Source organism: Astatotilapia calliptera, chromosome 20, assembly GCF_964374335.1.
Source record: "Astatotilapia calliptera chromosome 20, fAstCal68.1, whole genome shotgun sequence".
Classification (NCBI taxonomy): domain Eukaryota; kingdom Metazoa; phylum Chordata; class Actinopteri; order Cichliformes; family Cichlidae; genus Astatotilapia; species Astatotilapia calliptera.
Genome location: NC_137441.1, coordinates 13088089 through 13109267, shown reverse-complemented (window position 1 = coordinate 13109267; position 21179 = coordinate 13088089). Strand labels below are relative to the sequence as shown.

The 21179-nt window shown below is 41.1% G+C and overlaps 1 protein-coding gene across 3 annotated transcripts in view; it reads right to left on the bottom strand.

Moving 5' to 3' along the window:
* LOC145423220 (protein bicaudal D homolog 2-like) overlaps positions 1-17940 on the bottom strand; it is a 38309-nt gene extending 20369 nt beyond the window's left edge. For all 3 annotated transcript variants that reach the window (XM_080295446.1, XM_080295445.1, XM_080295444.1), the window contains exons 1-2: positions 17401-17940; positions 1578-1790 (exon numbers count right to left, since the gene is read on the bottom strand). In XM_080295446.1, coding sequence (XP_080151572.1) covers positions 1578-1790; positions 17401-17640 — 453 coding nt within the window. In that variant the 5' untranslated portion in view covers positions 17641-17940. The remainder of the gene's footprint in view (positions 1-1577; positions 1791-17400) is intronic.
* Positions 17941-21179: the final 3239 nt, after the last annotated feature.

Sequence of the window (21179 nt, the reverse complement as noted above, 5' to 3'; positions counted from 1 at the left end):
AGGTGCCATTAGCTATCAGAACAGACAGAAACAAAACCAGACACCCTTAATATCACACTGCAGAATATAGGCCTATTGTTGAGTGTTGAACAGCGCTGGAGTGGAGATATATGTATGGAATGGGTATAGCAACACTAATCTTTCATACATCTATCGATCCACCTCCTGAATCCTATCCCAAGGTGTCATTTGGGTGAGTGGGATAGAACCAGCGATAGAGCTAACACTGATCTTTTAACTTTCAAAATGAAAAGTATTTTTGGAACCAATGCACTCCGAATAAATTAGAGTGTGCAGAAAGTGCTCTCTGACATGTGAAGCACCCAACCTAGAGCTGTGAGTGCAAATAAATTCCCCTTTCAAATCAGCATGCAATTAGCATTAGCATTACTCCGCTTCTTTCTTTGACACGAAGCCAAACTCTTCAAACAACTTGTGACTTAAGATTCCCTCTTTAGTATTCCTGCCTTGATTTGCCCGTCAAGGGAGCGAGGAGCTCGAATGGTGAAAGCTTCCCCCTGCCTTCCTGCCAGCCTCTGTTACTGTTTTTTTACTTTTATGTCTCCCGTCTTTGTGTCAAAAGTCCTTCCCTAAAGCGCAGCATGATTTAAATATATAGTCCACTCTTGTAATTTTAACCTCCTCACCAACTGAGTCACACAACATTGGACATACATGACCATTGGCAAATAACATGAGCTACATACACTATGTGCTGTGCAATTGTCTCTTCTAATGAGGGCAAATTAGCAGTGAGTATATGTAAATTGAAACAGTAAAAGTGGGAGACATTGTCCAAATTGGGACACATACAAAGGTTTCCATAATTATATGTATGATAAAGTACAGGAATGTCCAAAGGGTGTGCTCAGTTTTGAGAAACAACTTCCTTGTGCTTCTGGTTATCAGAAAAGGGCTTGTCTAAGGTGGGGTTTTTATAACGAGTGATGTTTCTAATGAGTTAAGGCAGCAGTCCAAATAACTATGCTGTGTTACAAAATCCTTTTGTAACACAGCATATTTCCCATGGTCTCAGTATTTTCCTGTAAAAAAACAACTCCACCCTGGACTGCATTAGGTGCAAAGGACAACACATTAGGCTTAAAGGCAAGGTGTTTCTAGTCATTAGAGAACGTTTAATCTTGTCTTGGCATGTCAAAAAGCAGACTCTGCAATTACACCCTGCATAACAGAGGATTGGACAGCAATGTCAATCAAATAAAGGTACTGTAGGTGTACATCACAAGTCTCAACAACCAACTGAAACTAATGCAAAAATGAAAAGCACAATGATTACTCTGGAGAAAAATAATACCAGGATAGGGATAAATAAGAATATCTGTTTGTTTTCTGCAGCTTTTGCAGATAGATAAAATGCATCAGGTGATAAATGATCAACAGACACCCTCAATGTTCTAAATAGCTGTTCTAAAAAGCAGGTTAGAGCAATACTGTTTCTGCAAGTTACTGCAATACTGAAGTGACGATTAGGGACATCTGATCAAACAACAAATCAATTTCAAAATTATTTAGAAAATAGAAACAGAACAGTGGTGGGATTTTGGTTCTCCCTTTACCTCTCTCAAATCTTGACTGATGGCATTAAGGCGTTCGTTCTCAGACTGGGTGTTGGTGAGGATGTTGCGTGTCTGCCGGAGCTCGTTCTGCAGTTCCAGGACTCTCTGCTCATAGTAGGCTTCCTTACAGGCCGACTCCTGGATCAGAGACTCTTCTCGGCTCTCTCCATCTGCCGCCACCTTCCTGTGGTTGGAGTAGGCTTGTCCAAAGGCCTGGAGATACAGTGAAAGAGGAAAGAGTTGCTGGTTTAAACTATAGTGTCATGGGGTTGTTAAGAATATTTAGAGATTTGTGTATGAAGCATCACTTGCCATTTTCATTTTCATCTATCAGGTTTGTGACTGACATAAGTTTATTTGTGATTCAACCTCTCCAGAGCGACAATGATCTCTTCTACTGTGGTTTAGCTGAGGCTCAAAAACCTCCCCAAAAATACTGCAGTTGCTCTGTAGAGATAATCAGTCAGGCTCCATCTGGGCTGCGTGATCCTGTCTTCCCCCCATTTCCTCCCCCTCTCTCCTCTGTTAGCTGCAGGATATTGGCCTGCATGTACTCTGCAGTGACTCCACAGATGGAAAAACCAAACAGGAAAAGTAGAGCAAATGCACTAGTGTCTGGGTGATCACGAGATCCTGTATTCTAATGCTCTTAATACCTTAGGAGATCATAACAGAGTAAAGAAAGGTCAACAGATATTATTTGATTTTGCAGACTGCATGAAAGGGATGAACTTATGAAGATTAAACAACTATGGAGAACTTACGAGCTAAAGCCTCTACATTCTATCAGAGGCAGTCTGCTTAAAGGTTGTGAATAGCAGTTTGTGCAATATGAAACAGACTGCTTCATTAATATAAGTGCTATATTGTCCCTAATTTGCTATAACCTCCAAGGCAGAAGCCACAAACACATAGTGACACGGCGACCTTTACTGCAGCTGAATCTAGGTTAGGCTACACTTTCACTTCTCAAAATAATCACCTCATGATTACAGATTTCATTTTCAATCCTGTACCCGCTGGTGATCGGATGGGCATTCTGATTCTCATCTTGCCACACAGCTCGAGTGTAGGCGGTAATCTGAAATCACCTGAGGCACTGAATCTGACCTTGTTTGCAGCTGCAGCGCACTCTCTCCTCTCTCTGACTGCCTATACTGCACGTGACTAGCTGCTGCAGGATTTTCTCTGTGTGACTGTGTATCGTATTAATCCTAGTAATTCCTTTAGATAGAGGCAAATCAGGAAATTTGTATTAGTCAAACTGACCTACTTCCAGGATTTAAGAGGTATATGTGACTGAAAAACTAGTTTAATGGGTTACAGTGGAGCATGACATCATTGCTTTAGCAGTTTAGCTAGCATAGCTTTTACATTTCAGGAAAGATGATGACTGAAGCACAACTTGGCAAGAAATAATTGACAGTGTTTCATTTAGAAGCATCTCTGTTACTGGCTAACAAATGTAAATATCCTAATTTTCCCTACATTTCACTACAATCCCACCGATATTGTAGGAGTCGCCGCAATTCCTGTGAACTGTGCAGGGACAGATTACGGTCGCCATAGTGTAAGCTCATTGGTCCTTCAGCAAGATGAGTTAGTAGGGAAAAAACATAACCCACACATTGACTGACTATTTGCATTTAGCCTAGAAGTGCTCTGAACAGAAAATGCACTGTGAGAACAAGAAAAATACTACTCTGACTGAACCACATATAACCAGTGTTCATAGTTGTTCGCCTTTTATTTGCAGCTCTAGATAAAAGTATCACTTAAATACGTGTCTGCATAACTCCCCCATCTGCCACCTTTCTCCAAATCAAATCATCAATCAGCAGGAGGCTGTATTTTATTAGAAAGTTATTAGAAAAGACAGGATTAACCCAATCAGTAATCAGGAGAATCCCATCATTATAATCTTGATGCATAGGTTTTATTGAATAAGACTCCAATCAATCCAATCTACGAGGCCTGCCCTTCAAACACGCAGAGCCCCTAGTCAAAAACCCAGTGACCCAAGGCCTTTAATCTCCGCTCCCCAAGCGTGGGTTTAGGCTACTTTAAAGGAGGGCAAATTGGGGCTGCACGCGACCAAGCCTATTATCTCACAGTGAGCTGCCCACCCAGTTTATAATTCATCTTTAGCTTGCCATATGTTGCAGTTTTATTAACACTGGACATGCGAATGTGGATTATTAATCTCTTAAAAGCTAATCAAAGACAGGTCTTTATTAGTGAGCTGTATGGACTGGATTTCCTCACAGATGACTACAGCTAAAGGAAGAGCTAATAATTCAAAAGATTTATCCCACCACAAAACCCAGATGACAGCATACATTATGGGCTGGTCATACCCTAGGCTGGCTTTTAGAGATCTTAGTACATCATAGTGCATGATCACTGTTGATGATAAAGCTTCGTGTGATTGAGGAACTGACAAAATTAGTCCAGTCACATCTGATTTTTGGTTTTTCCCCCCTCAGATGACAGTGTTGTCTGATTACTTCCTCTTACATTTCTCTCACCCTAACAGGATCTAACAACCCAAGTCATAAGATTAATGAAGACAGATGCGTGGGCACATGAAGAAGGCAGACTACTGAAGAAGGAAGCAAGCTGCCATGTTTCTAGTCTTAGACAAAGCTTATATCAAATTACTGGTTTCTCTGAGATGTTTGCATTTATGGGTTAAACTAAAACAGTCATCTGCAAACTTATCTTTCTCCAAAACAAATGTTGCTATGGCAGATTGTCCTCTGATAAAAAAGTCTTAGGTTTAACAAAGGCTGTTTAAACATGTTTGAACATGGCGAGATCACTGCCTTGTCCTCCAATCTGACCAAGGATGCAGCCTTTAGTGACAATGATTAGAAGCTGAGACAAATCAAGACTCAAAGATCAAATCACACCTCTCTGCTTTTTGATCTCTGCTCAGGATTCGCTAAACACTTGCTTCTGAACATGACAGCTACTTAGTAATCTTCAACGCCTTATGTGGTAAAGGAAGAATATAGGTTACATAGTTCATTCTGGTTTTCTCAGCCAGAATCCCGCTGCATGGGCTTCTCTAATCCAGTGAGTCAAGAGCACAAGGGAGATGGGCTTTGGGTCTCCATCAGGTAACAAACAGATCGATACAGCCGGTCTCAGAGGCCCTGTGGAGCAGAAGTACACATCTAAAATTCTATTTTCAGTTCCCTTCCCACTGGCGAAGAAAACAGTTTCTGTGGCATCAAGTAAGAACAACGTGATCTACAAAGATACAGTTACTGGAGACCCTCTGGAAAGGAGATTAAGAACAATAGGCTCCAAAGCACAGGGATGGATTTGCAAGGGCAGGAAGTCTTTTTGAAGACTTAGTAACAAAACCCAATTAGAAAACCAAGGACGGATTTGGGTTTGACACTTGTATCTCTGGTCCAGCTCAAAACATCTCATTGTTAAGGTTTTACTTTAGCCTCCTGGGGTCTTGCATTCTGGGAAAGCAAAGCCCACTGCAGGAAGAAAGGCAGACAAAATAGAGATGGGATAAAACTAAGAAGACTCAAACAGCTCATTTTATTTTCCAGCCACAATGAAACACCTTCCATTGTGCAATTGCATTTAACCGAATGAGAAATCCAACTCAACCTTTGCTCTAACTGAAGTTTCAGAAAACATTTAACAATAGTATTTTCTAGCCGTTGATGAACAATCTCAAAATCTTGCTAAATTGTGCCCGATTAGGCACAACAAAGCAGCTCCAGACAATGAGACTTCTTGTTTCTTTAGCTGTATTTTGGGGCTTTGGGGGCCAGTGGAAAACATTAAACAATATCACACTGTGTCATCTGGATCAGTTTGGTTACTCATTCTGTGCTGGAGTTGACCCTAGATACCAAAGCAGTGTTTCAGCAACACTGAAGGCTAGTCACTGTTAGCATTGTCATTGCAAGCGAATGCAGAGGAAGAGAGGAGAGGCAGGAGAAGAAAAAAAAATACACCAAATGGATTCTCTGGCCTCGTGAATCACAGCTCACGTGGAGTTGCAGTTTATAACGACAAACAGGCATGCTCCCCCCCCACCTTCCTGTCCGTCTCTCCATCTCCATTCACAGGCCACTGCACAGCGAGAGACTCGAAAAAGATAGATAGCTTCAAGGTGTGTGGAGATTCTATATTTAGCTGTCGGCTCTCAGCCGTTCATGCGATGGAGCATTGTGTTAAAGTCAAGAGACCCACTGGCGAAACAAAGTGTCTCTGCAACACGTACTGTTTGCGTGACCTAGCAGGCCGATACACTACTCTACATTTCACCTATTTGTGTGGGACATAATAGCTCTGTGTTATTTCTGCAACCGCATGTACAGTAAGGTACTGAAAGCAATGCAAATCATGTCAGGCAGTAGTGCATGCTTTTGTTTTTTTGTAAGCATTCACTAAATTTACAGAGTACATTTTTGCTAATCAGTGAACATTACACCAAAACCAGTGACAGCTGCTATAATGAATGACAGAGTAGCTAATTATTTACTTCAGACTTTACTCTTCAGTGGGAGTCGGAGGGAAATGAAAAGACAAATTCACTTTCATCTTTTGACAAAAATCCACGGAGGTTATGATTAACTCTGCACTACTTTCTTGCAGTGGGAAGAGTTAATCTCCTTCCTGCTATCCTGACAGTTCTTCCCCCCAAAATCAGCTCTCTCTCTGTAAATTTGAACGTTGAAAAAACCAATTTTCTACAACCAAATAAGCAATAATGTAACAGGGGGTCTTGAATATGTAGTTGGCATTTTCATGTTGAACAGTTATATGTATGCAAAGCATTAAAAGTGCCAAGCAGAAGGAGCAGGAGGAGGGGAAAAAAAAACAGTGAGAGAAACGCAAACGAGGGAGGCAGAGATATTTGCTGTTGCCTGGCACAGAGCCACATTGATTTGCTGCATAGCACAGAGCTGTTGGGCTATTATTCACACACAGGTCTGGACAATTTCACAGCCTCAACACACATACGCACGCATCTCATTTCCAATTTTGCCAGTGCTCCTTGCAGCCAGCCATAACGCACCACCTGATACTCAAGCCATGTTGAAGCATGTTCTCCCAACTGAGATAGAGGTTGAACAGGCGAACGCTCCAGGCCTTATAGGAAATCTACCGAAACGGCAGACGGCTCATGTTTTCAAAGGACAGAGGCAATGCACTGTATGCTAATGGGAAAGGAAAATTCCAGAGAGATCATCAGACAGCAGAGGTCAAAGAAACACACCTGCATGTGACTTGATGAAATGCAAATTGTCATGAAAAGTGAAATGATTTCGCCTCAAGAAGAGAAGCAGCATGTTCCACCGTCATGGGACTAGAAGGGCGTGCACCTCTTAAAAGCAACCACAAAGCTGTGCCAGATTGTGGATCTATTGTGTTGCAGGGTAGGAGAGAGAGGGGGAAAAAAGAGAACGCCAAAGGGGATGGAGCCACTGGGAGTAGGTAGACACATGCAATTAAAGCACAAACACACAGGCCTCTGTGTAAGAGAAATGTACTAATCAGACTCATGAGGCCCTTTACACAGCTGACTGATCAAGTCATCCTCATTGATAAAGAAATATCAGAATAGCATAACTGGGCAGCAGGGGCTTAGTTATACTAAGTAGCTACAGAAATTCTACCAGCTTATTTTATGTTATAATGACTAATTGCTTGTTAGAGCTTTCATCATATCCGGCTGGGGAAAACTACATTTCATGTTTTATTCTGCCTTCACATTGGCTACCAATCCGAAGGAAGCATTAGAGATTCTGTGTGAAGTCAGTCTTCATCTTCAAACACGTTAATTTATATTCCTCAAACGTCTACGAAGACTGGACTTCCCATAAAATACCTTCTTTATGAAGTGAAACACCTGCAAAAAAAGAGCAAAACCAGGTTTGCGTTGCCATTACGCTGTCTGTGTTAGCCTGAAGGCTCAACACTATAGGTGTTACTGCCTGGTTCCTGTGTTATTAGAGAGTAAAAATAGTCATTATGCCCTCGGCAGCAAGCTAAAGAACCTCCATCAAAGTGCAGCTTACTTTAGCTCTCAGTCAGTATACTAAAAAAAGAGTACACATAATACAAACAGGTACTAACTGATGAGAAATGAGAATTTTCATGGCGGTCATTTAGAGAAATGGAGTTGGATCTTTCCTGAAATGTCTAACGTGTAGGTCACTAGTTTTGTTTTGTACTCCACAATGAAAAATTTTCTGCTCCGTCTTGTGTGATACGATGTGTTAAGTGCAAGATTTAAACTCTGCTTTTGTCTTTACCATTTATTCTTAGCAGTCAATTAAAAACAAGAAGGCATTGTATGTTGGCTCTATTGTCTACCAACTAAATCTACTGCAGACTGGAAGATAAAGAAAAAGCCTCAAGGGAGAGCAGAGACTCAATAGGCTCTTATAGATACACTGCACCACCATATTAGCGCCTGAGCTGGATTCTGGATTTTTGTTTTTTTATCCCTGTTCATATCACTGCAATGCCCTATACGAGCACCAGCTCTCAGCATTCACAGCACTGATCATTTGCAATGCAAAGCCAACATTATCTGTGCCTGCTGGTTCCCTTTACTCCCCGATACTCATTCTTGATGAGATCTCCCTCGTCCACGTGCCCACACCCCAGAGGGGAGAGCTGTTGTTATGGTTACTATGCCAATTACAGTGACAGAGTGAGAGGCAGGTCAGTAAAGGCAACGCGAGGGGTGCCACTGACACAGATGGCTGTTTTAGAGCTCAGCCCGGCACAGCTTGCTCTCCTCCCTCTTTCTCTGGCAACAGTCGACACGCATGCCTCTCCAGTTTTGTCTGCGCAAAGAACATCCTGGTCTGATGTTGATTCGAATCAACCCTACAGATGTGTGCTAAATTTGCGATAATGATATTTCTGACAGTACTAAAAAAAAAGCTTTATGGATGCTAGTTTCTTACAGGCAGCAGCATTTGTGAGCATAAATAAATGAAGCGCATTTATATCCTTCTCTTCCAGTAAGGTACTGTCACAGATGACAAATGACTCAATTCCAAGTCTTCATCAACAGTAAGCAATGAACACTCAATCAGTCCGAGTCTTCTTTTGGGGGCTCTGAGACATTGGTCCCTGTGGAACCTCACATATGATTTCCAAAAATGAACAGCCTCTTGATACCAATGTTCAGGGACAAGGGGAGCAGCTGGGGCTGCAGCTGAGGCCACGCACACAAACACAGATATACGCATGAATTTGTGAACTCAGACACCCGAATCTGAGCATGCTGTCTGCAAGGATCCAAGGTCAGGCTTAGAGAAACAAGGGGGAGGGTGAAGAAAATGTCGAATCTACTCGTTTGTGCATTTGCTGTCGAAAAAGCTTTACCATTACCAATAACCATTTATTAAAGTAATGCTATATGAAACCCTAACGCATTTACTTGCATCATCCTAGGCTACATTAGTGCTGAGACATGTCTAATCAATCAGGTTGAAGTATTGACATAATGGGGGAAGGACTGCAGAAACTTGATTTGCCCTTTTCCACATATTCTCATTCTAAGACGCCTCTAACATTGTCCTTTGCATACAATGATTAATCATTCCTAATCAACTCTGTCACCACCACTCTATTCATGAAAAAGGATAAAACTATCTCCTTCTCTCTTCAATGTGTTGTCCTATCTCACCTTCTCATATCTCTCCACTGGCCATCCCAAACCCAGAGGACTGTCTCTTGGGGGATTCTGGCCCTGCTCCTGGCCAGACAGAAACTAATGACCTCCCTTCCCCAGTTGCAGTAATTAAATCCTTTAAATGATTGTGAGTGCACGGATTCTCTCTACCAGTGAGGCCAAACCTTGAGTGAGAGCGTAAAGTCTTCTTTTTGAGGTCATATCAGTTTGAAAAGAATAAAGTGCGTCTCAGTATGCTAACACTGAGCATATAAAAGATCATATCTGTGAGCAAATGAAGACTAGATTACATACAATGCCTTGTTTTTTTACAGTGACAAGAATGCCTTCTTTTATTTTCCCCCCATACACAGCAAACCTTAGTTCTTCAACACTTAAACCTCTCTGACAAAGAGAATTCAAATAAAACTGAAAACCAGATAAGACAAAGCCCCTGAACGTTGAACAAATGCTGGAAAAAAAGAGCCTACAATTCTATCATAAGATACTGCAATAAACCATGTTTTATACAAAAATAACAGCCAATTAGTCCCAGCGCTTTTAACTCATTAAGCTAGCTGATAGAGAAACTCCTATTCCAACTAAAAGAGTGAACTGTTCCCTCAGGAAGCCCGTGCATTTCCCTCTCATGTCTTCAATCCCCATTTCTCAAGACTGCAGGACTGCTGAGAGACTGGCACATATCCAATTAAAAACCCTCCTCTCTTTCATCTCTCCAAACCCAAGCTCTAATGTTGTCATTATCGTACAGCCAGCCCCCTGCCCCACTACACAGCTCCGTCTTCTTATTTCCCCTCCCTTCTTCTATCCACTCCCTCCCCTGGCCAACTACGCCTGAGGGTTTCAAAGTGTGGGCACCAGGAGACTTGGGTATGGCACACTGGAACAGGAGGACCAGACCCACTAGCCTATTTACTACTGGGGGAATGAAGGAAGGGAGGAAGTTGACGGAAGTGATTATGGCGTGTGGGGAGAATGCAGACATGCTGCTGTTTCCTGGTGCTAAAGTTAAAAGGACGCCCAGGGTGAAGGGACGACCCTTTGAAATTGGGTTTGCTAATGTTTGAATAGATGGCCTAATAAAATGCAAAGATGCTTTTCACAATCTGCCCTCTGGTTTACTTAATTTAAGTGAGATAGGAAGCACTACGAAGCTGCTTCAAAATAGTGTGTCCTGGGACAATCTGCAGACAAGGAGCTGTAAACAAACTCCTCTTAAGCGGGAGGATATGGGTGGGGCATACCCTACAGATGTGTATGCAAGAAGGTGAATATCTTGGAGTGAGATTGGGGTATAAAGCCCCCCCGTCTACTTGTAGCTATTCCAAGTTTGCTCCTGCTCTTCATTCAGGTTACTAAGCAAGAAGTGTGCACAACCACCTTTATGTCAACATCTTTTTTGTTAAGGAGTCCTTAAAAGGACATCAGCGTTTTCAAATCTCATCTTGTTTGCTGTATTTGAATGAGGTTATAATTGCTGCTGTAAATGTGAAAATTTGGCCTTGGCCCGATAAAAGTTAAATGCTTCCAGTACGAGTGGAATTGTAAATTACTGTTAAAAAACACCGCTTTTGATCTACAGAAGCAAATAAAGATCGCCAACTCAAAAGGCTATTAAATTTCAATTCCTCTCTATGTTGCTCTGGTAATACCCTGATCCTGCTGAGAGGAAATGCTCCATAATGAGCGCTGATGTTAACACACCAGTACAGGCATATTTCTCTTGATAAAGAAGACAAAAAGCAAATAAAACAATTCTTTAACATTTTAATTTTTTTTCTTGTCAGACAGGTGTGGCAGAAGTGACCTGAATTGTCCACTTCGGTATCCGCTCTGATGGACAGCCATATTTCATATGCTTCCTATCCACTATAAAAAGACTCCTCGCAAGTAAACAGGATGTGGAGCTGGGGGGGCACGGGGGTGAGTTATGACTTCATTTCAATAGAAGGAAGAAGAGATTGGATAAAGGAAAGCTTCGCTTGTGCCTTATGATTTACAGCAAACCTGCACCCAAGATTTATTATCAAAACACAAAGCCATAAACAAGCTTTGGAAAGCGTTAACGTGTTTCATATGAGGGTGCCAATCGTGTCGACTGGAACCTTTAACAGAGTAGATAAGATTTGAGGGCAATCTGATCCATGAGTCAATCTATGGGCCCGTTTATAGGAATGACACAGGCAAGGTTTGTAATATAAAATCAAATCTTTGCACTACCCACATTCGGATTCATCTGTTTATATAAAACAGCATAACCTCGGTATAAATAAATATGACATTAGTCATACCTTTAAAAGCATGTTCAACAATTGATAGCTCTAAAGCTAACTAATATATCTTTCAGAAGGACTCTGTCTTGAATTTTAACAGTTTAAACAGCAAGGTTTTACTGACAGGAAACGTTATCCTTAAAACCATATTTATGAAAACTAAACAAACGAGTGCAGTAACTGCTAACTGGGGTGGTTTTCTTTTATTTAGCTGCTGAAAATGTAAATGCGATCCGAGAGACACAATGAAGCTATAGAGCACAGACAAGAAGGCATGTAGGAGTGAAGGAATAAGCATCTATTGTGTTTCTTGTGCACATACACACAGACATCTAGCTTAGTCACGTGTATGCACACAGTGCTCTTTGTTGACAATTGGAATTGTTTAAAGTCAGTATGTAGTTCAGGAGACGGAAAACTGGAGACCTTTTGCCTGAGTGAACTATGTTGTATTGTCAGATGCATACAGTCACAATGACCTCATCTTCTGCATTTAGCCTGGGCTCCTGCCTGATCTGGCCCTAGTCTCCAGTAATTGGATTACACTGGCAGAATCATGACTGTGCCGGGTTGCCATACAGCTTCTCTATATGCACTTCTGACTTGTTTGAATGCACAGAAGAGCTCTCCAAAAATCCACATTTGAAAATATATACTTTTAGTTTCATCATAAGCATGACTATGATTATGATTATGATGAATTGCATATTAAGGTTTAAGTATGGCAAATATAGAGAAATGTTAACTTTACTGTTTTAAACTATTCTCAGGTTAAACTATTTATTCTATTTTAGATTACTTTATAACTTCAACATGTTTACTGTAGCCAAAAAAACAGAAAGTCAAAGTGAGGAACTTCAGCCGTGTAAACAGTCAAGAAACTGCTAACACATACGCATGTTTTCTACATCAGCCCTTGCCTGATCAGGGCTTTTGAAATCCTCAATTTGCTGCATTTAAGCACACAGCACAAACAGACCTTTCTTTAAACGTCCAGGCCAAAAACATTCTAAACAGTTTACTCACTGAGGCCGAGAACAGCCATCCACTGCTGCTGTAAATGTGGCCTGTGTGCGAACTGTGGACGGCAGCTGATTGTATTTTGTTCAGAAGAGTTAGGGCCAAAAGCTTTTAAAATCATTCGTGATTAGAGGATCATTTTATCTAAAACTAGGGGAAATTATTCTTTTATTATATTGGCGATATAATATGGCTATCTTCCTGCAAAGCAGAAAGTAACATTAGTATACATTAGTGGGCCTTTCTTGTCTTGAAACATAAAAGATATAGTGGAAATTCCTTTGTAAATTTATTGTGTAGGTGGTGGTTACAATACTTTGCACTCCTTTAGAAAAACTGAGACTCAGGGAACAGATTGCCAGGCTCGACGGCACCCAGAGCACAGACTGCTCAGCTTGGCAGCCATTAGAGTAGGCTTATGGACCAGACGCAGCTGATGAACTACACAAAGGAGAACAGGGCAGCTCCCCAAGAAGACCTGACAGCCTCTGCGAAGCATTAACCCAAAAAGCACCTACCTGTGCCCGACAGTGGAAGCTGCTGAGTTTTGTTGGTCCTGGCAGACTCCCAGACTGCCGTAAGCCCTGCGCATAGCGGCTGGGATTCATCCTCTTATGCCCAGAGGGAAGGGGATTTGGGACTTTATTTAGTGCCATTTAGAAAAGATTACCCCTTAACTGCAGTCTTGCCATTGGGCAAAAGAAATTATGGCTAAAAGGGCAGATCAGAAACCCCCAAACAGTACTGAAAGGCCACATATTAGGTCCAAAATAACACAGATTGAAAGCCCATTGAAAATATTCAAGCTTAGAGAGTGAGAAACAAAAGGAATGGTTGGAGGAAATGTGTGAAGAGAAAAAAAGAAAGATTCTAAAAGTGAGAGACAAGCAGCTGGTGATGAAACATAGCCTGCATTGGCACTACAAATGAGAGCGACTTTATTTACGACTCTTCATACAAGGCACCAGATGGATCTGTGTCCACCTCGTATTTTCTACTGACGTCCAATCCGTATCCAACCCATTTAACAACACGGGGCTTAGAGTCACACCACATAGCTTTGTCTAGGAACATTGGTATATATTCTTTAGTGGTTTTGCCATTTCAAAAGGGACAAAACTGACCGATCCTTTCAAATGTAACTACAATGGAACGCCTCTCTCTATCGCTCCTTTGTCATACGCTGTGTCCTGCTGCCATTTAACCGTCTCTCTTCATCTGTGAAACTCAAGACCAGTTAACCCCAGTGAGCTGAAACACACAAAAGGGCAAACAGCCGAGCACAGAGAACCCGGGTTCGACCGACCTTGACAAAATTCAGTTTTCTGATTGTGTGGTTGAATTCCAATGCTGCTGGTATACTAGGAGGATAGGAACAGGGCATCTGTGCAATTGAATGACGAAATGAGATCAAACTGATCTGTTCACCCTCACAATCAGCTGTTTTCCCCCTTTTTTTGTACAATAACTTTAGTGTATTTAGTGACTCCATGAAAAATTTGACCTTCATACTATTAAAATTTTTCCATGCAAGGGGCCTCGGAGCATATAAGGGTGGGTTCAGTATTTTTGAGCTGAAAAACACATTAAAACTGCAAGCAGATCAGTTTTACACCTGAAAATGTATATACATTTATAAAGTGCAAAAAAGCCAGAAGGGCATACAAAACCTCTCTAATTCTCCACACATTCACAAACTGTACAAAGGAAGCTGTACATTACTCAGACTGGAGGTGTGACATATGATGTAATCTGTGAGTAGCTTAAAATAAGTATATGAACAACAGTAGAGTCAGTCATCTTGTGCTTTCAGTTGGTATACTATCATTAACTACTTCACCTTGTGACTGAACCTGTGCAATAAGTGATAACTTGGTCAAAGTCCACACTCATATCTTTATTAGTAGCCAGGCTGCTTGTTAGATACAAATCAGCTGTTGACTGGTTTAGATACAACATACTGTGTCCCCCCCAAAAAAAAATTAGAAGAAAAGTAGCTTAACCAAAAAGAAATGTATGAAAAAGATAAAGTCTGAGCAATATGATAGTCAAGGTCTCCCAGAGGCAGCACAGGGCATTGGGCCAACTGACTCACATTCATTATAATGCACCAGAAGATGAATCACTGCATCAGGCAGGATCATTTTGTAGCTGGAGTGCAGTGAGAAAACAGGAAAGCAGATGAGCTAAGAGTCCCAGGTGTACACATGATATACTCGCCAATAAACATAGAAATGATGCAGAAAACATCAGGAAGATTGTATTAATAAAATTAACCAATGCATGCCGGCTTCTAGTCCTTGTCCTGTGTACTATTCTAGCTAGCTCCAAGCTTATCTCTCAGCAGTCATCCACAAACGTACGCAAAAAGCAGAACCTGCTGAGGAATCGGCACGGCTGTTCAAATTAAGGCAAAGAGCTGGGCAGTTACTAAGCAACAGCAGTGCACGGGATTCCTCCATCTTCCTGCCTCAAGAGGAATGTGTGTGTGTGTGTGTGTGTGTGTGTGTGTGTGTGTGTGTGTGTGTGTGTGTGTGTGTGTGTGTGTGTGTGTGTGTGTGCTGTTGAGGGGTTCAGGACTGGCTGTGTGACAGGGGAAATTTGCCTATAATGTACATGATGATTTCTCACTGCATTTTTTTGTCCTTGAGAAGGCAACGCAGTGTTATGAAGGCATTTCAGTTGCTAAGAATAAATCTCAATTGTTTTCTTTTGTATTCAGGTTGTGCTTGCCAACAAGCAAAAGGAGGTTTGGGGTAACTGAACAGAATCCTGTGTTAAGCAACCGTCTAAATATGCCAGACAATCCGAGTCGGAGAAAAGAGACTAACAATCCAAACATTGCCGCCTTTAGTGCAAATAGCAGCTGTGCACCAAAGAGAACGTGGCATTTATACCTGACCAAAGATGTGTGCTTTGGTCCCGGTTGTTGGAAAACCACACTGGTCCGTCTGACCTAAAAGAAAGTTCTATCAACGAGAGCGACAAAAGCAACTGAATCATATGATATTTTTCCTACAAGACAATATCCTGAATTATAACGTTGTCCTTAAAGTGGAGACTGACATAAGCTTTTCATTTTACTCCATATCTTGTGCTTGTTACCCACTACCTAGTGTAGAATGGGCTTGTATTTCTCCTGTGATAGCATCTCTTCTGCCCTTCATATCCAGACACTAGGTTGGGAGTTGGGTATCATCTTTCAAAGGTTAACATCTGATCAGCGATCTGCAACCAGCATAACTCGACACTGTGGCAGTTTTCATCGCATCTCATTTACTGCCCATATAGATGAATGTTTGTGCTCCATTTTGAAAGAGAAAGAAGACCAACGATAATGTACAAGCCCAACCGATGCCTTTCTTTCCAACAGGCATAGCAGAAAAAAGTAAGAAAAATGTTTCTACTTATTTTTAAATCACTTCTAGTTTGTTGCCATGGCTACTCTTTTAATCCATTTTCTTCTATTCAGCGCTTTTAGCTGTCAGTCCATTCTGACAAAGTGATCCTCTCTTGGCAAAAAAAAAAAAAAAGCATGGGAAAATCCAAGCAGCAGTTGCTGAGACAGCCCAAAGACCTCCTCCTCTCTATTTTAACAACCACAAGAGAGTGGGCCACAGGAAGACAGGCAGAAACAAGAGGGAGAAGCAGAGAGCTGGAAAACATCTCTGCATGTGTCTCCAAATGCAAAGGAAGCAATGAGCAGAGATCTGGCAAGGCACTAAAGGGTTTATCACGAAGGACACTCACACATTTTAGTTGTTTTTAGTGGAGGGGGACACAAGAAGAATCCATATTAAAGGAGGATGTGAGCAACTATGAATAAGCCCGCCTCAGTGCCGGAAACTTTTTTTTTTTACCATGAGTGGGCAGAGAAAGAAGAATGAGAGGTACACAGCAGCTGGAGGGACTTTTGCGCCAAACTGCTCTGAAGTCATACTTCTCTCCATCTAAAATCACAACGCAGTGACAAACTGCTACTCCAGCGAAGAAAAATGGACACGCTGTGATATGACGTTAGGGAATAAGTAGGACCACTGTTCAGAAAAACAGTCACACCCTTTATCTGACTCTCAAGACCAGCTTGAACCATTGCACTCAACATTCTTTCCATTCCCCCAAAGGGTCACAACTCATCTGGCTTCCTCTGAAATTTGTTCATCCCTCTGTTAAGCGGGAAGGTTCAAAATTCAAACGTACTCCCGCCTTTTCCCTGCTTAACAAGATATTCTTGTTTGCAGGACTCGCCTGACTACACAGAAAACTTTAACAAGCAATCTGTGGATCTCAGTGTTATTTCTAAAACAATGCACTGCTTTTATGTCTGGTACTTAACACAACTCAACAAGTATTGCTGAACTAAAAATCTTAATTGTACACTTGGGAAATCTGCTCGTGATAAGCACTGATTAGATAAACGTATGTGGAAACACACTGGACTTATTCTAGCTTTGAGCCAGACATGAATGTCTTGAAGAAGGGGCCTAAGAGCTGCAGCATAAATAAATAAAAGTGGCAGTCAAATGGGGAATACCCTGTGCTGTGTATGGAGGGGGTGGGGAACAGAAAGCATCCCTTCCTCTGCTTACAGTTTTGACCTTGTAGGAAGAGGCAGATGCCTGGCCTAATGACACATTAAATCACCGTAAGCCCCTATATCGAATATTATAGTGGCGAGTTTGCACATCCAATGAAAATGACAATGTGCTCTTAATATGTACTCTTGAATAGAATTTTTTATAGTTTTAGAGTTTATGTTAGGGGCCTATTAATCCTGGATGACATTCTAATCTTTACATATTCTGTGATTTTATTTCATTTGTTTTAATACACTGCCTACCTCTTTTAGCTGATCGAGCTCCTGTCGGACGGCCTCGTACTCAATCTCCAGGTCTTCGTACTGCTGCTTGAGCTGCTGCTTCTCTTCCAGTACCGCCAGCCCGTATTCTGCCGCCTGGATCTTCTCATTCGTGGTCTCACTCAGCTCCCGGGAGAGACGCCCGATCTCGGCTCGCAACCACTCCGGGCCGGCCTCCATCAACAGCACAGCGTCGGGGTATCCCTGCTCTTCCACGGACATGATCGCCACCGGTGAAGATCAACCAAGCTGATCTGCGACAGGATGATGTCAGGGCGTCTTCAAGCGGTGTAACCTTGAAGAAGGAGCGGTTGCTCAAATTCTTCTGTATTTAAATTGCATGATTGTTACGTTTGCGTTTCTTGTTGCCGGTCTTGTTTCTTTGGTCATGTAGATGACTCCGTTCAGTTATCTTCGTCAGCGGAGTCCGCTGTTACTGCTTACAGACGCTCCATCGTTGCGCTCCTGTGTTTTCTTCTCCGTTCTCCCGGCTTGTCGGAGCGACAGTGCGGGGAGCAGGAATACCAATTGCAAAGGCGAGAGAAAGTGTATGCAAATCCGGTTCTTACTTTCAAAATAAAGCACTGGCGAAGAAAAATAACTTCCCTACCATGTGTGATAGCTGATTTGTTTTGCCTTGTGTGCGTAATAAAAAAAGAAGAAAGGACAGACATATTTTTAGAGTGTATAAAACATATAGAAAATGATTGATGCTGTCACATAATATGCGCGTTTTTGTGCTTTATTTTGAAGATCATATTTCTTCTCTTCCGCTAGTTTGTCACGCTTGTTCAAAACAGCTGAATGGTCCGTTTGGTTTAATGAGATGCACCTACGCTATCAGCTGGGAAAACGCCCACCCGCTCCTACTGCCTGTCGGGAAATCTAGTACTTGTAGAAGGTGAAGCCAGCAAACTGGCCTGGCAATCCCACAAAAGAACTCGTTTCCCATAATGCCTTTTAGTTTGCTTATGTGGAGCACGGAAATCTTCATCCAAACCGTTTGTTGTCATAGAAATACAACGAACAGGCGGGCTAACTGCTGACCTGTAGCGGCGGACACATGTATATCTGCTGCCATCTGTAGGAAAAACTGAGTATTCGAATAAACGGTATAGGATGCTGACTCTTTTGGCAAAGCTACGGAAGAGGAAAAAGTGGGCACATCCCTTTTTTTTTCTTTTCCAGAATTTTTTTTTCTTAGAATTCTGGAAAGAAAAAACGTGGCTCTTATTCTCTTCCATACAAAGAACGTGCCATGTACACTAAAACAAAACTAGCTATTTTACTACTTGCTTCATAAATGTAACTTTTTCCATTGATGTTTGACAGTTTGATCTTTGTTTTGTCTGTCCGTGAAAAATATCTATTGCCACTGAGCAAAGTGCATCCCTAGAGCAAATTTGCATAAAACAAAAGGCTTTGTACAGTAGGAGGGTTTAACTCCTATGACCTGATACAGACTTAAGAGCAGAAAAAACCCTCAGAAGTTAGTATAGTTAAAGTTCATGAAAATGCAACTGGAAAAAGACAGGATGTATGGCATTTTTGGAAGTGTTACCAGGAAAAGGTTTTTGCTCTCTAACATGGCAGCATTGCTTAGGTTTGCACAGATGCTTCAGAGAAAGCCAGAAGACTTCTGAAAGAAGTCCTCCTTTCAGAAAGAAGAGATCTTGATGCCCAGCCCCACATTTGCTGAAAACCAAACACACCATACCAGCAGAAATACCTCATACTAACTGTCAGCACAGTAGTGGAGTGGTGATGATTTGGTCTTGTTTTTCAGCCACGGGACCCAGACACCTTGCAGTCATTGACTATGCTGTCAAATGTGAGGCCATGTGTTTGACAGCTAAAGCTTATCTGAAAGCGGGTCGTGCTACAGGACAATGTACGAGCACAGAAGCAAATCTACAACACAAGGGCGGAAAACATTTTAAAAAATCAATGTGTTGCAATGACCCAGTCAAAGTGCAGACCTCAACATGATTAAAATGTTGTGGCAGCACCTCAACAGAGCTGCTCATAAATGAATACCTGCACCTCCATGAACCAAAGCAATGTTATTAAGAAGAGTAGGTCAAAATTCCTTTGCAAAGATGTGAGATGATATGGTGATAAGGTGATAAGGTCATGTATAAAATGTTTAGTTGATGTTATTGCTGCTGAAGGTGACCCACAAGTTATTTAATTGTGCGGTAGTCTTGGTTTTTCACAGGACTGCACAGAGTTCTGCAACAACCTTTTTTTCCCCACATGATTGTATATATGATGGAAAATAAGGAAAAGCATAATTACGTCTCTTTATGTGAATGTATTAATGTTAGTTATCACCTTAAATACACAGAGGCACTGTACATAAATACATTATCTATGTTTTCTCAAAAAACTATGTGAATACAAGAAAACTGCATGTAATGGAGGATTTTATGGTAAGTTATTTCATTTTTACTGTGACTGTTTCTTCCATCCCCAGTATTCTTCTTCACCTATAAACCAGATTTGTAAGCTTATTGTAAATCCAGTCTTTAATGCTTGTGGCAGAGCTGGTTTCTGACTGAAGTGCACTCTGTTAAATTAACTTTTTCAGAATTGACTGAAAAGGACCTGTTATGTTTATGGTTGGAGATAAGAGTGTGTAGATTAAATCTAAGCATCACATGCTTGTTTGAAGGGATCACAAGACATGTCTTGTGTCGTGCAGTCACTTGTTTTGTCACTTGTGACCAGAAACAGTGATTTCATTAAGTTGGAACAGTATCATTGCTAGATTTAAAAAACAAAACAAAAAAGCAACCTGACTGATAATATTTTACTCCTGGAGGTGAAAAGTTCAATACATTTATGTGACAGCTTCTAATATTTTTCTTTACACTTGACTGTATTACTGGGATTATGCATTGATAATCAAACTCACCCGGATTTCGCCTTATTGACATTTGATGTCATGAATTTGAAACACCTTTCTCCTTTTTCCACTGTCACATGCTCAAGACCGCACAGGTGGATTTGGTGTATTGGAGTAACAGAAAATTTAAAAATGCATTTTTAGATGTTATTTAAAATATTACTCATTACTCGTATTGTTTATTTACTCACATAAACACAAAGAAAATAGTAAAAAGTAATATAAAACCTTGTGAAAATAGAGTGTTTATGCACACTGATGCAGCCATTTGAATGACAGTGGTGCATTAATATATGCTGAAAATTTTAAAACCCACTTCACATAATAAACAATTTTAGTTTAGATATAATCAAGTCAATAATGTTTTAGTCACATTTGACTGTGATATGAACAGCAGCATTTTACATTAAATTGAGATTGTTGCCTTTGCAGTCTCTTGAAAAGCTCCACACAATAAACTGATCTCTCCTCTCTAACCTGAAGCTAACCAGCTTTAGCAAGATAAGCCAATAAGATTTTACCAACTTGCTATGCCACTATGATCCTACTATTTGTCACAGCAGAGTTTGGAAGCTTAAGTGTACTGATATTAGAAATCTCTTCATGTCTGTTCACATCTAAAAATGTTCTTATAGTTAATAAAATGCATAGTCTACATAGTGCAATCCAGTTTGGTCAGGTGTTACGAGAATATTATGTGTGTACTAAAAAGCAAAATTTGCATTAGATCATTAGAAGGCAATGCAAATGTGGCTAGTGTTCTGTTGAGGAGTAGAGGCTCTCTTTTATACCCGTTCCTGATAAGATTAGTAGTCTAATCTGGGAGGAGTCAAGAATATCCTTACATTCAGGC